We start from the raw sequence: 17,094 nt of genomic DNA, 5'->3' as shown, positions 1-17,094 counted from the left end.
GGGGACAGCGTCCATGCAACCGAGAGACCTTCAGGATACAGTCCTAGAACAGGGCAGGATGCAGGACAGGGAGTCAGGATGTTGTTTGTGTGTGTGTATAAAAATAAGTCTATAGTTCTATTTCATTATGTTCATATAAACACTGGAAGAACATAGGAGAAGCTAATGGGAGGGGTTAGGTCTGACAGCAAGATTGAGATCATTGTTTAGTGGGGGATAGGACTTCCTTGCGCGTATGCATGCATGTTTGTATCTTAAACTTATTGCTGAATTATTTGTTTAAAATAATATCTGTGTGTTTGTTACATGGCCCAATCAGCACTGCCTTGTATCTTATGAGTATTAGCTGACATGAGTGTACACATTGTGTAGGTATGTAGAGATGGGCATGGATATTTCTGGAGAGATACAAAAGCATGATATTATGCAATGGATATTTCTGGATAGATGCAAAATAAATCAGTCAAAGCAGAAGGGGAGAGGAACTGGGCACCTTGAGAATAGGGATAGATGAGGGACTTTATTTTCACCCGTAAACACATACCACCTCAAAACATGCAGCCAGAGAAGGGGCCTTTGCCAAGACAATTGAACACAGTGGTCCCTGACCCTGAGGTTTCTGAGGTTTCAGTTTCCTGAAACAAATAAACTATAAATATCTATATATCTACACGCACCCTGAGGCAAGGAGGGTTGAAGCAAGGGGCATCCACCACTCAGTTACATCCCCAGCCTTTTTACTTTTTATTTCGAGACAGGGTCTTACTAAGTTACTGAGGCTGTTCCCAAACATGTGATCCTCCTGCCTGAGCCTCCCAAGTCATTGGATTTATAGTTTGCACCATGGTCCCCAGCTGCAGTCTGAAAATATCAAATGGAAAATTCTAGAAATAAACGATTGATAGGTTTAATTCTGGGAAGCATGGTGAGATCCCACTGTTTCAGTGTTCCCAGCCTGAGAAGTGAACCATCCCTTTGTCCAGGTTGTACGTGCTGTCTACACTACCCTCGTCTTAGTCGCTGGTAGCAATCTTCGTTATCAGATTGACTGTCAAGGTATCAGAGGGATTGTGTTTCAAGTATTTTGAACACAATTATTTTGCTTCATAATGGACCAAAGTCCCAGAGTCATCATGCTGGCAGTCTGGATATGCCGAAGCGAAGCCTCAAAGCGCTTCCTTCATCACTTCACATCATTACAACAAAGGACGTACGTAAAACACTGAGAGGGAGAGACAGGTGTGGGGGCACGCGTCTGCCATCCCAGCTACCTAAGAGGCCGAGGCAGGAGGATTACCAGTCACAGGCCAGCCTCAGCAACTTGGCCAGACCTGTTTCAAAATAAAAAATAGAAAGTTCTGGGGGATGTAGCTCAGTGGCAGAGCACCCTGGGTTCAATCCTCAGCACTGCACCTATACACAGAAGACGCACCGAGAGACCACAGCCACATGCCTTTTGCCTCAGTACATTGTCAGGATTGTTTTATTTTATTATTACTTATTGCTGTTAATCTCTTACTGCCTGATCTATACATAAACTTTACCATAGGTGTGTATATAGGGAACACACAGACCACACAGGGTTTGATTGTCTGTGGCTTCAGCCTCCCCCAGAAAGGGGGGAGCACTACCTAGGATTCCTCACTAGCCCCTCGCCCAGCCTCTCATTGCTGGCTGAAGGAGAAAGTCTCCTGTCAGATCAGGGGAGCCGGGCAGCCACCAAAGGAGGCAGATTTAAAAAGGCTGCCACACGGGGCTTTATTGAGATATCACTGCCGGGCGGAACTCGATCAGACCCACAGAGTGGACAGGGGAAGGGTCTGAGGAGAAACCGTGTGGCAACTTGACTGGACTGACTTTTATGGGGCTTACAGCAGGAATAGAAGGGCTTGGGGACAGGAAAAGTGTTTTTAGGGTCCCTGGTCTCATTGGAGTTGGTCAGGGGAGTTGGCTGAACTCCAGGATTGGCCAGGGGGTCCTGATGATTGACAGGCATGAGTCAGGAGATCTCGCTGATTGACAGGGGTTTCCACCGGCAGCTGGGCACCTGATAGATGTTCCTTTCCCCAGCTCAGGCTGCTTTGTGCTAAGTCGCGGCCACCGACCTAACATCTCCTGAGCCCGAAAGTCACAGGGAGGTAAATCCTACCAGCACATGAGCAAGTGTGGAAGCAGATCCTGCCCCAGCTCAGCCTCCGGATGAAAACCCACTCCCAGACCAAGCCCCGATTCCTGTCTTGCAGAGAGCCCAGCTCCAAAACGGTGAAATGCAGAAATGGTGAGATAAGAAGACGGTGAGGCAAGACATTCTGTGTGGTTTTAAGCCACTGAGTGTGCCTTGTGTTGTTTACCGAGCAATAGATCATTGATGCTCTGTGCTAGGCAGGGAGTGTGCTAAGAGGGACCAGGATGTGGCCATAAAAAGAATGAGGTGGGGCCTGCTGGGGCGGGGGCACCCAGGCCTGTGACCCCAAGTGACTGAGGGGTGAGGCAGTCGGACGCCAGCCTGGGCAGCTCAGGGAGACCCAGGCTCAAAATAAAAATACGGAGCTGGGGATGTGGCTCAATGGTAGAGCACCCCTACACACACCCACACACACACACACACACACACACACACACACACGCACAATGGGGTGGGGCTGAGTTTGAAACTAAGCATTCTCAAAAAGAGGAGTCAAAAGTTGAAAAGAAGGTTGGCATGAGATGCAAAGAGTTTCTTTATTATTAGGGGAGAACAGCCCTGGCTGGGCACGGAGGTCTGTGGTTTCAGAATGGGGAAGTGAAGAGCTTCCCCGAAAGAGCTTCTGCTTTCTATTTAAAGACCTGGAGGGAGCTCAGGGGGAAGAGAGAGTGCCAAAGGTTGAGGAGAATGAAAATAGGGTGCAAACTGAGTGTCCCTTATCCAGAATGCTTGGGACCAGATGTGTTTGGAGAATCAGATTTTTTTTCAGATTTTGGAATAGTCACGTACACCAGACTATCTTGACGACGGGACCCAAGGCTAAACATGAAATTTTTGTACACGGAGCCTGAAGGGTAATTTTACATAATACTGTTTTAAAATATATTTTCGGTTGTACCTGCACACGATGCCTTTATTTATTTATTTATTTTTATGTGGTTATGGGGCTCGAACCCAGTGCCTCACACGTGCTGGGTAAGCCCCCCACCACTGAGCCCCAGCCCCAGCCCTTCTACAACACTTTCAATAACTTTGTGCATGAAACAAAATTTCATGGTATGAAATTTTCTACCCGTGGTGTCATTTCAGTACTCGAAAAGTTTTTGTATTTGGAGGGGATTTCTGATTTGGGCCAAGGATGCTCCAGCTGGCCTGCGGCGAGGCTCACTGGTGAGGCACTTGCTTGGAGTGAGCAAGGCCCTGGGTTCCATCCCCAGCACGAAGCAAACAAATAACTGCAGCCCCCACCTGTTCTTGCCGTACAGGAAGCGGAGGAGTAGAGAGATCTTCATGAGGACTGCGATGCGGCTGTGGGTGGTGATGAGGGCCTATTTGAACTTGGTAATCAAAGGCAGTCTTCATGTCCCAAGCCTATAGACCCAGCACGTAGGGGGAGGAGGTGGGGAATCACTGGAGCCCAGGAGTTGGTGACTTGCCTCCGCCTTGGGCCTTTCTGCAGCCGTGCTGAACAGCTGAGGTCAGCACAGCACGGCCTTTTCTTCTCCAGGACTGGGGCAGTACCAACACAGGGGGCACAGTAGTGTTGGGGACCTGAGGTGGCCACAGTGCGACTGAAATTGGATGTGCAGTCACATCTAAACAAGGATGAAAGGAGAAAGGCTGGAGAACTGGGTTTCTCCTGGGGAAGGAAAGGCCTAGTGGGAGTTCCGAGATGGAAGGGGAAGCCGTGGGCAGGAGAGCCGTGGATAACGGAGGGGGGGGTCTGCCTCAGGGAGGGCAGTCAGTGCTGCAGGTCTTCAAGTCAGTGGCTCCAAATACTTTCACATCGTGGGGCAAAAAGAAATAGGAAGCTCTTCCTACAGCACGCGGCTCCACAGACGAGGCTGCCATGGCCAAGGCCAGCCATCCACTCGGAAGACAGAGGGATTCCAAACCTCATGGCCACCTGTAGGACGGATCCAGGGCACAGCAAGTGGGAAGCCCGTGACGCCAAGTGGCCAAGAGGCCCACAGACGGCAGAAAGGTATTATCGCCAGAAAACAGCTTAGGGGCTACCTCTCAATAAAGGCAAGGGGAGGAGGGAGCGAAAGCCCAAGTGTGGGGGAGGAGTGGGGCTCATGGAAAGTGCCTGTCTAGCAGGTGCAAGGCTGGGTTCCATCCAGGGCACCGGGTGGGGTGGGGGGCGCTCTCATAGGAGAGTTTGCCTGAGAAAGGCCAGAGGGCAGAGAACAAGAGGATTTGGAGCCGGTGGTGATGGAGACTGTCGGGTAGCTCTAGCAGGAGTCTTCCTCCTTCTGCCGGGCGCTGGGTGCAGAGGCTCCCCCATCCCGAGAAACCCAACCTCCCTGGGAAAAGCTGAAATGTGGACAGAGAGGGTCCCCCTTCACAGGGCTCAGGACACCATCCGGGCAGCTCCAAATGCAGCTGCTCTTCCAGACGTGATCACCTTAGGGGATGGAATCCACTCAGCCCTGGGCATCTAACAGGGCCGCTCTACCACAGCACACGGGAAACAGAAGCAGTTTGCCTGCCCGCAGGATGGTGGAAGAAGGAGCTGAATGGCGGCCCCAAAGGTATGTCCACATCCTGGGCCCTGGGAGCTTCCTTCCTTTCCAGTACTTTGAGGTCTACAAGAGGTATCTAGAAAATTCACCATGGTGGAAATGAAGACTGCTTAAGTCAAATGGGGGGAGAGCTTGTTTGTTTATTTATTTTTGTTTTTTATTCTTTTTAAAAGAGAGAGAGAGAGAGAGAGAGAATTTTTTTTAATATTTATTTTTTTAGTTTTCGGTGGACACAACATCTTTATTTGTATGTGGTGCTGGGGATTGAACCCAGCGCCCCGCGCATGCTAGGAGAGCGCACTACCGCTTGAGCCACGTTCCCCAGCCCAAATATTTATTTTTTAGTTTTAAGTGGACACAATATCTTTTATTTTATTTTTTATGTGGTGCTGAGAATCGAACCCAGTGCCTCATGCATGCTAGGCGAGCACGCTACCACTTGAGCCACATCCCCAGCCCCCATTTATTTATTTATTTAAATTAATTGAAGTAACACTGTCCTTCCAGTGGCTGAGGGAGTTCCATGTTTTCTTTTTATGACATCATCAAGTGCCACCGCTCTTACAGAACAACTTTGATGCTATGTGAATGCTGCCATTTTGCTAGCACTGATATGGCTCTTGGGTCCTCCAATCCATTAGAACTCTTTACTCCATTCATATTAATTTTCATTACAACTCTTACAAAGGGGGTGCTTCTAGGTATTTAGGTCCGTGTTCTATTTTAAGGCTATATATTGGGTTTTCATAAATTGTCCAAGCCTGTGCTGGCTGCCATCTTGCCGAGGCAATCAGTTTTACAAGGAGGAAACATTTATTTTGGCTCATTGACTCCATGGCTTTTGGGCCCACGGTGAGGCAGAACATCACGGCAGGGAGCACGCAATAGAGGACAGATGCTCATCTGGTGGAGGCCAGGGAGCAAGATAAGAGAGGCGGGCCCAGGGTCCTACAGGTTCCACCACCCAACAGCACCGTCAGCTGAGGACCAAGCCTTCAACAACAGGGTCTTTAGGGCTCACTGAAGAGCTAAGCCGTAACACAGTGATAGCTATCATGATGAGAGAGAGGGGGATTTGACCAGACACCCAGGAGAGAGCAATGTGGAGATGGAGGCAGGGAGGCCTGCAGAAGCCAGAAGAGGGTGGGAGCCCTGGTTCAGGGGCAGAACTTGGAGAGATTAATGTTTTCTATTGTTTTAAACCACACAGATTATGATAATTTGCCAGGCACAGTAGCACACAGCTGCAACCTCAGCTACTCAGGAGGCTGAAGGAGGAGGATCTCAAGTTGGAGGTCCTCTTGGTCAACTTAGCATCACCTTGTCTCAAAGTCAAAGAAATTTGTGTGTGTGTGTGTATTGAACACAAGGGTGATTAACCACCGAGCCACATCCCCAGCCCTTTTTATTTTTTATTTGAGACAGAGATCACAGGCGTGTGCACCACACCCAGCCGAGATAGTAACTTGCTAATTGCTGAGGGTCTTAAGTTGCTGTGGATGGCTTTGAATCTACAATCCTCCTGCTTCAGCCTCCTGTGTGGCTGGGATTATAGGTGTGTGCCACCCCTGCCTTGTTCAAAGTAAGATTTTAAAAGAGAGCTGGGGCTGTAGTTCGGTGGTAGAGTGCTTGCCCAGTGTCGGGAGCTGCCACATAGGAGGAACCAAGCGTCCCTTAGCCCTGAGTGATGGGAATGTGGAGATGTGGCAAGCCAGCCCTGGGCTGTGTGTGTGTGTGTGTGTGAACTATGGGCATTAAGCACGTTGCCCTCTGTTTGGATGGGCCTGGCTCTAACAGGATCCCCACATAGCTCCTGAGATGGGCGTGGCCTCCCTAGATGCAGACATCAGGAAGCTAGACTCAACCCCCTGAAACCTGACCCTTTCCCATAAAAGGGTTCAGCACATGCTCCTCTCTCTCTTTCCATGGACCCCTAAGGTTGGAGGAGCCATCACAGGACCCAGAGAGAAAGGCATTTCTTTGTCTCTGAGTGATTATTTTGTGCAGCCCAGTTCACCTGGAGTGACCCTGAGTGTTTAGTCAGTATGTGTGAGTTCAATCCCCAGTACCATGAAAAAAGAAGACAAGAAGAGGAAAAGACTGTGATCCGTGTGTGCTGGTGCCCTAGGAAGCTAACTGGGATAATGGCAGTTCTAAAGGTGGAATTCTTTCTTCCAGTCACTTCCAAATGGACTCCCCAGGAGATCAGGTTTTTCAAAACCTTCAGGACAGCTTTCTGGTCAGCTGCTCTGATGATACTGTGCTGATAAGACCCCCAAACCAGGAAGGAACAGATACAGGGGAGGTGATCAGTCCCAGGAGACTGCCAGTGTGCACCTCAGGGAAGACATTGGGAACCCTAGAGCCGGAGGCCAGTAAGAACATTCTCTCCAGATAAAGATGTGATTTCATCTTGACCCCTGTGTCACTGGTGAAAAGGGAAGATGTCCTCCAGGGGAGTGGGCACTTTTTAGCCTGCTTTGTTCCAACACAGGAGATTCTCGTAAATATTCATGGGTGACTGAACAAATGTCAAAAGGGCCCAAAGTATGGTACATCTGTATGAGACTGTGATACACAAAATATGTCCTTTAAAATATACCAGTGCCTTCCCAAATTCTATGTGCCCTTCTAGCAAATCATCAAACCCAAGAAGGAGGTCCTGGGGTTCCTGATACAGCAGTGTTCGGAGCCATGGGAGGCCCAGGCCCCATATGTGCATCTAGTGGGGGAAGCCTGGTAGGACAGAGCCATCAGCCGTAGGGCAGTGCTGGGAGGGAATTACAACACTGGTTGCCCAGTTGGTGCTGGTGTATAAAATTTAACAGAAACTTGACTTTTGGTGTATGAAATAAAACCCACATGTTTTGTGTTAGAAGCTCTAGAAGTGAAAAATGGAGTAAAATCTGTATCCCAGGCGAACTCTCCCCCAAACAGAAAGTGTCACAGGGAATGCTATTATGTCATCTGCTAGGTCAGAGGCTGCTCTGTGGCTCCCAGTCAGACTTCCACTAGCCTCCCCAGTGCTTGCTCAGTAGACTCCTGAGCCCATGGCTAGGGTGGGCCACCAACCTTAGCCAGCTGACTTCTATCAATAGACAGGCCCACCCTTTTTAGACAAGGCCAGATACTGGGAGCAGTAAAAACCCCTCCCGGTCACCTCACCCCCAAAGTAAAAGCCTTCCCCTGCTGGTTGCTGTAGCCCATGCCTGTAATCCCCGAGACTAGGGACCAGCCAGGGCAATTTAGCAGGACCCTGTCTCAAAATGAAGAGAGGTGGGAGATATAGCTCAGAGGCAGAGCACTTAGCAAGCACGAGGGAAGCCCTGTATCGATGCCCAGTGCAGCCAAACAAACAAACAAGCAAACCCCTCCCCGACGGAGGACACAGAATGACTAAGGGTCTGTACCCCCCTCACTCTGCGGGGGCACAAAACCGAGCTCACAGGCTCTCCTTTCCTCCCATCTCTGCCCCCACCCCTGCAGAGCTAGCAGCCTGGTCCCCCACCAGCCCCTCCCTCCTCCGTAGGGCAGGCAGGCGGGTACACCTAGCTCCCACGCCCTTTGGACCCCTCCCTCCGCCACGCGCGCGTCGTCCCCCGGAAGGGGTCCAGCGGCAGCAGCGGAGGAAGCTGCGGTTAACTGAGCGTCGGGAAGCCTCCGCAGTCGCCATCAGGCCCCGCCCAGCTGCAGCCGAACTGGGCCGCGCCCGGGACCGCTGCAGAGCGCGGTGAGTGAGCGCGGCCAGGAGGGAGGGAACCGGGCGTCTGGGTCTTCGCCCAGCCCCTCCCCGGGGGCCCAGCCCCTCCTCGGGGCACCCCGACCTTCAGCTCCCTTTTCTTTCTGGGCTGTCAGTCCGTTTCAGGGCCGCAGAGCCGCCCCTAAAAAAATGAGCCCTGCAGCCCTTCTCTGTTCTGGGCCCCCGACACCTTGATCCACTGGTTCCCTCCCTCTGGCAGAACCCGGAATCCAGAGCCCCCAGACCCAGCCGTGTCCTCATTAAGACTCGAGTCCCTGCCTGTCCAGGAGCCGGGAATGCAGGCCAAAAATATCTTTCCAGGCCCAGAAGGCTCTCTTTTAACCCCTTCTGCTCCTAAAACCCTGGGAGTCTGAATTCAGATTGCTCTTTTCAGTCAGAAACCTGGCCCGCCAGTTTAGGCAGCATGTGGAACCCAGTAATCCGTACCCCAAACTCCTACTGCATGGGGTCCAGGAATTTTGCTACAACACCCTTCCACCCCTATTGACTGTGATATCTGAGACCCAGGAGTCTGACCCCCTCCCACCCTGTCCTTACACCGCAGATACCAGTGTAAATGTGGTTTAAGGGACCCCCTTCCCAAGATCCTTAAATACAGGAATCTAGCCTCCACTCCTTCGTAGGAACCCAGGAGTCAGGGATTCTAGCCAGCCAGGACTTCATGTAGAGCCTAGGATTGGCACCCTCAACTCCATCTTCTTTTTGGGAGACAGAGACCCTAGCACGCAGATCCTATTCAACCCAGGGGTCTGGTTCCCCAATCCGTTGCAACCCAGGTAGCTAAGGTTTCGTCTGTATTAGCAGAGCGGCGGACTGGAGCAGACAAGGAGGCGGGGGGGGGGGACGGGGGAGACATGAAGGGAGAGGCACAATTGAGTGAGATGAGGCTGGAGTGGGGACCTGAGTTGGGGGGCTCTGTTCTAAACAAACCACAAACATGTGGGTTTCTATGGAAACAGCCTTTCCCGGCCTATCCTGAGACTTCTCTGGGCTGTGTCGGGAAGGCATCCCCCAGGAGCCCCCACTCCGCCAGCTGTTGTGTCTTCCTGTTTTGTCACCATGGCAACGGTGACCTCAGTTCTCCACTGGGCTTACTGGTAGAGCCCGAGCTCCGCTACAAGCTTCAGCTCAGGAGGGGCGTGGTGTGATCTTGGCCCCGCCCTCAGGGCGGGCAGGGGATAGCCCCAGCTTGGGGAAGTCCCTTTCTACTGCCCCGGCCGCTAGCCTGGCCGCTGCCCGCGGCCCGCCCCCGGCCCCGCCCGCGCTCTCTCCCCAGCCCGCCAACCCTCCCCAGCTCGCAGACCCTTCTGGTCTGCAGCTGTCGCGCTTGCTTCAGCCGCAACCGCCGCTGACCGAAGAGGTGAGGCTGAGGGACCCAGAGGGCGGGAGCAGCGGTTCAATATCCTTGGGTCCAGAGGGAGGAATGGGCTGTGATTCACAACGTCTACGTCCCTAGAAAGACTGGGGCTGGACCAAGATTCCAGGATTCTGCGGAGTAGAGGGTTGAGAACCTGGACTGAAAGAGAAGAGCTGGGGCCTGGACCCTGGGTCTGAGGGAGGAGGGCTGTGGACTGGAGGAGGAGTGGTGCCGGGACCCCTGGGCCTGAGGGCGTGGACACCAGCTGGGCCTCCCAGGTGTCTGGCTGGGCTGGAATCTGGTGTGCGAGGTGCTCAGGAGAGGAAGAGGGGAGGGACTTGGGGCTGGGACTCCTGGGTTTGGAAAGTGGCTGTACTTCAAAATTTCTGATCCTCTCCCTCCCGGGGTCGAACTTTGTGCTTCCTTGCAAGGCGGGGGCTGCGGTCCGGCCAGGGAGGCCAGGAAAGCACAAGGCTGTCTAGCTCCTGGGGTGGAGAAAGGCCGATTCGGGGTTCGGGCGGCCCCGGTGTCTAGGGAGAGATGGGTGTGGCGCCTGGAATGGAGAGGAGGGCGCCGAGGTGCTGGGTGTGGCTGGGGTGTCCTCCGCGTGGAAGCCCGAAGGGGCGTTTCCTCTCCCAGCTGCAGTCTGCGGCTTTGCATTCCCGAGCTCTGACCTCAGGCAGCTGCTGGGGCCTTCAGGGCGGGGGGACCCCCACCTCTCCGCAGGATCCCCCTCCCCGCCGCCCTGCAGACCCACCTTCCACGAGGAGTGAGTGAGTTACGTCGCTCCTCCTTCATCCTCCGGTGGGTGGCTGGGCAGTACCAGCCTTCAGGAGCTAGGGGGGTGCGGCTAGTCACGACTTCCTGCTAACAGGTCCTGGCTGGGTCTGGGGAGCTGGAGGTGGCTGACTCCATCCACGTGGCACCTCCCAGGTGCCCGCTAGGTGAGCCCTCGCCGGGGACCTGCGTTCATGAATGTGTGGCTACTGATTTCCGGGCATCCTGTGCCAGATTTCCGGCCTGGAGCCAGGGGGCCTCCGCAAGGTGAAGCCGGGCGTCTGGGATCCCAGCTTAGTACTCCTTCATGGAGGTCTAGGTCCCTGGCCCGTACTTACAGAGCTCACACTTTTGGAACCCAGAAATTCGGCCTGCCATCCCTGCTAGGACCTGGGGGTCGGGGCGCCCCTCCCCTGACAGCGGGCGAGGGGTGGGCACAGCGCTGGCCAGTGCGGGGCTGGGGTCCCGGCACCGCCTCTCGGTCCGCGCCACATTCCAGATGGCTGCACCGACTTGAAGCCCTTATAAGGCGCGGAGACGTCGCGCGCGGCTGGGCAGCCCGCCCCCGCAGCCACCGCCCAGGGCCTCCGGCCTCCCGCCTCGCGCCGCGCCGCGTACTTCCCTGGCCAGGGCAGGGTTAAGATCGCACACGCCCCTCGCTGGCCGCGGGCCGTGCTCCTTCGCCTGTTTCTCTTCACTCCCGCCCGCAGTTTGTATCTGGGGAGGAAGAAGGGGCGGTGTTTCTCTAGGGTCAACTCCTCGACGCGTCGGGCTGGGAGCCAAGTCCCGGCCCCGACCCGGAGGCGCGCGGAGGCTGAGGAGTCCATGGCCCGCGCTGGCCGCTTGGGCGCTGGGGGGAGGAGCCAGGTCAGCCCGCCGTGAGCTGATCCAGAGGGCCTCTCTCCGCTCCAGGGGCGCCGACCAGTCTTCTCCAGGTGTACGACTGAATCGCCTTCATTGCCGGATCTTTCTCTTTGGCCCGCTCAGCTAAGACCGCAGGTGAGTGCCCTGAGGTCCTAACCACCTGGGTCTGAGGGAGGAGCCTGGGGCCTGAGGGAGGAAGGTTGGAGTCCAGACCTCGATCTGAGAGAAGAGAGACCTGAAGCTCCCAAGGAATCGGGCCTCAGGCATCCGTGGGGGAAGTAGAGTGTTCTGTGTCTGTTTGGGACAGGCCTCTGGAGAGGTAAGGCCTGGCTCTTGTTCTGCTGTGAGCCTGACACTGGAGAGAGGAAAGTTTTTTGGCTGAGAGTCACGTCCAGATATTTTTAGGGATGTCAGCTGAGACTAGACATTTTTGCATCCTGAGGAAGGGTCTGAGCGTCTGGTCCTGATACCTGAGGGCCTTTAGGATGAGGCGTGGGAGATGTATAATTTGGAAGTGGGGAGAAAGGTGTCTCTAGAATGTGACTCACCTGAGACTGAGGGCTGAGTGATTGACCGGTGGAGGCTAGGGACTCCAGTGCGAGGAGCTGGGGTGGGGTGAGGGGAATGGGAGCAGCTGAGTTTCCCAGAACTTGGGGGCTCCTGGGGGAGGGGACACTCAGTGTGAGGGAACAAAGGAGAAAACTTAGCCTTCCTTGGTTTTTAGTACTCTAGGTCTAAATCTGATTCCTGACCTCTGCAGAGAGAGGTGGGAGCAGCAGTTTACACCCCCTTCCAGAAGCTTGTAAGACCATCAAGGTGGGAGGTTGGAGCTCTGATCAGACATGTGAGAACACAGCACGTGGAGGTTGAACTCTTGGATAAGTAGGACCCGGAAATGTCTGAGTGGCTATTAGTTCATAAAAGAAGGAAGCTTGTTTATAGGGGCTAGAGTGTACAGCCTTCAGTCTCCATAAGGAGGAACTTCAGAGGGGATTTTGGAGCCTGCAAGATAGGCCTCTTGTCTTCCTATTTTAATCTAGAAGAATTCAAAATGTTAAGTGGCTGGGTTGCTGGTCGCTGAGTCCCATCTGTAAGGAGGAAAGGAGTTTTAAGTGTCTGGAGGGGGCAGGAGAAATACAGAGACCCAGAATTCTGGGTTCTGACTTGGGTGAGGTAGTCTGAGCCAAGAACCAGGGTGACCAATTCATTCTTATATGCCTGGGACTGTCCTGTTTTGCACACTGAAAGCCCCATGTCCTAGAATAATTTGTCCTAGGACAAATGAGGGCTGGGCCACTGGATTTCTTTGTGTGGGACTTCACTGAGACATTGTCTTTTGCCTTTTGCAGCCATGGCGGTGACGGTGACCCGCACGACCATCACAACTACCACAACGTCCTCAGGCCTGGGGTCTTCAACGATTGTGGGGTCCCCTCGCGCACTGACCCAGCCCCTGGGCCTCCTGCGCCTGTTGCAGCTGTTGTCCACCTGTGTGGCCTTCTCACTGGTGGCCAGTGTGGGTGCCTGGATGGGCCCCATGGGTAACTGGTCCATGTTCACCTGGTGCTTCTGCTTCTCCGTGACCCTCATCATCCTCATCGTGGAGTTAGGTGGGCTTCAGTCCCGCTTCCCCCTGTCTTGGCGTAACTTCCCGATCACCTTCGCCTGCTACGCGGCCCTCTTCTGCCTGTCGTCCTCCATCATCTACCCCACCACCTACGTGCAGTTCCTGTCTCACGGTCGTACCCGGGACCACGCCATCGCAGCCACCGCTTTCTCCTGCATCGCGTGTGTGGCTTATGCCACTGAAGTAGCCTGGACCCGGGCAAGGCCTGGTGAGATCACAGGATACATGGCCACCGTGCCAGGGCTGCTCAAGGTGCTAGAGACCTTTGTAGCCTGCATCATCTTCGCCTTCATCAGCAGCCCCTCCCTGTACCAGCAGAAGCCGGCCCTGGAGTGGTGTGTGGCAGTATATGCCATTTGCTTCATCCTGGCAGCTGTAGCCATCTTACTGAACCTGGGGGACTGTACCAATATGCTGCCCATCCCCTTCCCCAGCTTCCTGTCAGGTCTGGCCCTGCTGTCTGTCATCCTGTATGCCACTGCCCTGGTTCTCTGGCCTCTGTACCAGTTCGACGAGAGGTATGGTGGCCATTCCCAGCGGTCGAGGGATGGGGGCTGTGCTGTCCGTCACCCCCACTCTGTGTGTTACTGGGACCGCCGACTGGCTGTGGCCATCTTGACAGCCATCAACCTGTTGGCGTATGTGGCTGACCTGGTGTACTCTGCCCGCCTGGTGTTTGTCAAGGTCTGAGACTCACAAAGGGCTCCCGGTCTCCTTCCAACCTCTTCATTCTTCCCATCAGCGTCTGCAGTTGGTTCTTTTTCCTCTGAGTCCTTCTTCCCTCTCTATTTTCTTCATGCTTCTCCAGCTTTTCTTCCCTTTCCTCTTGCTGTCTCCCTTCCTTTCCTTCCTGTTTTGTTTGCTTGCCCACATTGTGTTTTGCCCCCAACTGTTTCTCCCCAGTCCCCCTCTGCCTCTTCTCACCTCTGGTTTTTCCTGTAGCCTGTTTCCTAGTCACCTCTTCCTCCTCCTTCGGGAGCCCTGAGACCTTTCTGTCTCCCTCCACCCCACCTCCAAAGGTGCTGAGCTCCACACACCCCACACCCTTCACTTCAGCTGTTCATGCCTGGCCTCATGAGGGGCCTCATTGCCAAAGCATGCCTGCCCGCCCTAGCTGTGCCTTAGTTCTTGTGTATTTGTGTGTTGGTGGGGGGGTGAGGGTAGGTAGCTAGGCACCAGCCCCCCATTCTCCCAGTGGAGGAGGGTGTACAGTGCACCTCCCCTTTAAAGTAAAAAAAAAAAATCTCTGGAGGTAAATAATTCCTAGTGGGCGGGAGGCTTTAAGCACAGACCATGGGTCCCTAGGCCCTGCCTGGCACTCAGTCTTGCCAAGGTTGACTGCAGAATTGTTGCCAGGCTTACTAAAATCCCACTGCCCCAAGGCCGTCTTAAAGGCAGCAAGAGGTGCAGATGCCTTTTATCCTAATTATTCTGGACTATTAAAAAGAAAAAAACTGGCAAGAACCACATGGTCTTGAAGATGACCATCTGACGTATTTGTGAGGGGCAGTGATGTGGTCCTCAGTGTTAAAAATAACATGTCCTGCCTTGGCAGGGATGGGAATAAAATGGCCACTGCCAGCCTTAAAGGCAACATATGCCTGGGTTTTTCTTTTCTTTTTTTTTTTTTTTTTTTTAATTTTTCCTGGTCATGAGGGCAGAAATTACTGGTAGCCCTATTCTTCCAGATCAAAGTTTCTTTTCAGCTTTCTTTTCTTTTTGGGTGGGTGGGGAATGGGGATTGCTGCTGCCATAGCCAGAGGGATGGCATTGCTTGAGTGTGGTGCATGTGCACGTGTGTTTCTGTGTGCTAGATGCTTCTTGCTGCTGCTTCCTGCTTCTCTGGGACTCACATGCATAATGTGATATATAAATGTATAAATATATATATTTTATTTTTTTTAATTCCCTGGAGCTTTTGGTTCCAATAGCTTGTGCTGTCAGTCATAGAAGCCTTGTCCCTTCCCCACTCCCACATCCATAATGTTCTTTATAAAAATCTCAATATAAAGATAAAAGGAGAACTTGTGCTTTCTTTATTTCTGGGGAGGACTCCAGGAGAGTGGTGAGGTCCAGACAGATTTCTCAGTCTGATGGAGGAGGAGGTTGGAGCCAAGATGATCCTGGCCACATCCGAAAAACCTAGCTGTGCAGGGTGTTTTAATCCCAGCAACTACATGCAGGAGGATCACAAGTTCAAGGCCAGCCTGGGCAACTTAGCAAGGCCCTAAGCAAGTTAGTGAGACCCTGTCTCAAAAAATAAAAAGGGCTGGGATGTGGCTCAGTGGTAAGGCACTTCTGGGTTCAACCCCCAGCACCCTCTCCCCTGCCAAAACAAACAAAGCTAACACTAGCAGAATCTGGGTCTACTGGATTCCTCCCCAAGCCAGGAGGGCTGGATGGGATTACAAATGAACAAGATTTTCCCTTCCTTGGTGTCCCTTGAGCACCTCAGAAACACAGTGTCCCACTGAGTGCAGCATCTTTTCTCCAGCATCAACTCTTCCTCCCAGGTTCCCTGCCCAGCCACAGACTCTCAGAGCTGAGAACCCAAGCACCTGGTCTAAAACACTCTCTATTCCTTCTAAGTACCATTTACATCTGTTCCCCACCTGAGCTACTGCCCCAGCCTCCTTGACCATCTTACCTCTGGCCTTCCCTAGCCTCAGAGAATTTCCCAACATCCATAGGTGATCCTGCCCTCTCCTGTTGAAGTCCTTCCACATCTCACCCCACGTGCCTACAGGTGCTATCAAAAACCCTCAGTGGCATTCAAGGCCTTCAGGTTCTGAGCCTGCCAACATTCCTGCTATCATCAGCTCCGTGGTCTTATCTGCTGGGTGCGCCTGACCACACACCCTGATTGAGTGTATTACTCCTGCCGTGAACCTCTGTCCCACAGGTCCTGGTTCCCCAAACTGAGGACAATATCTAGGAAAACTCCAAAATCACGCAACCTCCTTTGTGCCCTTACACCTGCAAAAACAATTAGGAAGTGATACTGAAAAGTTTGGAAGAAGGCGGGGTAGGGCCAACTAGGGCACATTCCTTTTGGGTAATGTAAAGCCGCTTCATCTCTGCGGGAGTCCGACCTGCACCCAGCCGCCTTCTCAGAGGGCTTCTCGTTCCCCTCCCGGGCCCCGGCCTCCGGAAGGCACCAGAAAGAATAGCTATCACCATCACCACGGGGGCGGAGAAAGCGTTGGGCACTCGGGAAAGGGCCGAGGCCGCTGGCCTAGAAGGCGGAGGGGCTCCTAGTCCAGTCTCCAGGGTCTGCCAGCCGAAATCCTGGAGCTGGGGCGAGGGCAGAGGACCCACGCCTCCAGAGGGAGCGCTCAGCACCCGGCGGCGGCGCCTGAGGGACCCCGGGCGCGGGACCCCGCCCACCGCGCGGCCACGCCCACCGCGCGCGGCTTGCCGGGAAAGGAAGGTCCGGGCCGCGCCCGGGCTCTGCCTGAGCTCGACGCGGACTGCAGGTCCCAGGGTGCACTGCGCCCGCAGCCCGGGGCGGGCCTTGGTTGTCCTGGCAACAGTGCGGCCTCCGCGTGCCCCGACCCCGGAAGCGCGCGCGAGTGGAGGACACCGCCCAGCGGAGGGGGAGCGGGGAGGATGCACGCAGCCGGCAACCGGGGTGCACGGACTCCCAGGGAGACTCGGGGAGCGACCCCAGAGACGGAGAGTCCCGGGGCTGGACGCTCGGGAGTGGTGGGCGGGGCGACCCCCAGAGACAGAGTACTGGGGCCGGGGGCGACCCCCAGAGATGAATAGTCCTAGGGAAACGACGGGGGAGAACCCCAGAGATGGAATCACTCAGGGAGACACAGGTGGAGAGGAACCAACCCCAGAGATCAAGATGACCAGAGCCAGAGACATGGAGAAGCAACCTCCAGGACATTGATTCCCAGGGAGCTACAGAGGAGTGAGCCCCAGGAACAGAGTCACAGGGCCAGAGGGACAACTAGTGGATCAGAGGGAAAGGGACAGAGAAGAGAAAATGGA

General features: G+C 54.1%; 1 protein-coding gene and 1 pseudogene across 4 annotated transcripts; one reads left to right on the top strand and one right to left on the bottom strand.

Moving 5' to 3' along the window:
- Positions 1-5,190: 5,190 nt before the first annotated feature.
- On the bottom strand, positions 5,191-5,546 carry LOC113176658 (ubiquitin-conjugating enzyme E2 variant 1 pseudogene; annotated as a pseudogene).
- A 2,811-nt stretch (positions 5,547-8,357) lies between these two features.
- On the top strand, positions 8,358-15,070 carry Myadm (myeloid associated differentiation marker). 4 transcript variants are annotated; one of them, XM_026381158.2, is made up of 3 exons: positions 8,358-8,440; positions 11,517-11,603; positions 12,818-15,070. In XM_026381158.2, exon 3 carries the CDS (start codon positions 12,820-12,822, stop codon positions 13,783-13,785), a length of 966 nt encoding a protein of 321 aa, XP_026236943.1. In that variant the 5' UTR covers positions 8,358-8,440; positions 11,517-11,603; positions 12,818-12,819; the 3' UTR covers positions 13,786-15,070. The 4 variants fall into 4 exon arrangements, with proteins under 4 accessions (XP_026236943.1, XP_026236942.1, XP_026236945.1 ...); XM_026381157.2 differs by lacking the exon at positions 8,358-8,440 and adding an exon at positions 9,749-9,830; XM_026381160.2 differs by lacking the exon at positions 8,358-8,440 and adding an exon at positions 10,512-10,596.
- Positions 15,071-17,094: the final 2,024 nt, after the last annotated feature.

Source organism: Urocitellus parryii, chromosome 15, assembly GCF_045843805.1.
Source record: "Urocitellus parryii isolate mUroPar1 chromosome 15, mUroPar1.hap1, whole genome shotgun sequence".
NCBI classification, from domain to species: Eukaryota; Metazoa; Chordata; class Mammalia; order Rodentia; family Sciuridae; genus Urocitellus; species Urocitellus parryii.
Note: the sequence above shows the minus strand (reverse complement) of the source record. Positions and strands in the feature narration are given on the sequence as shown.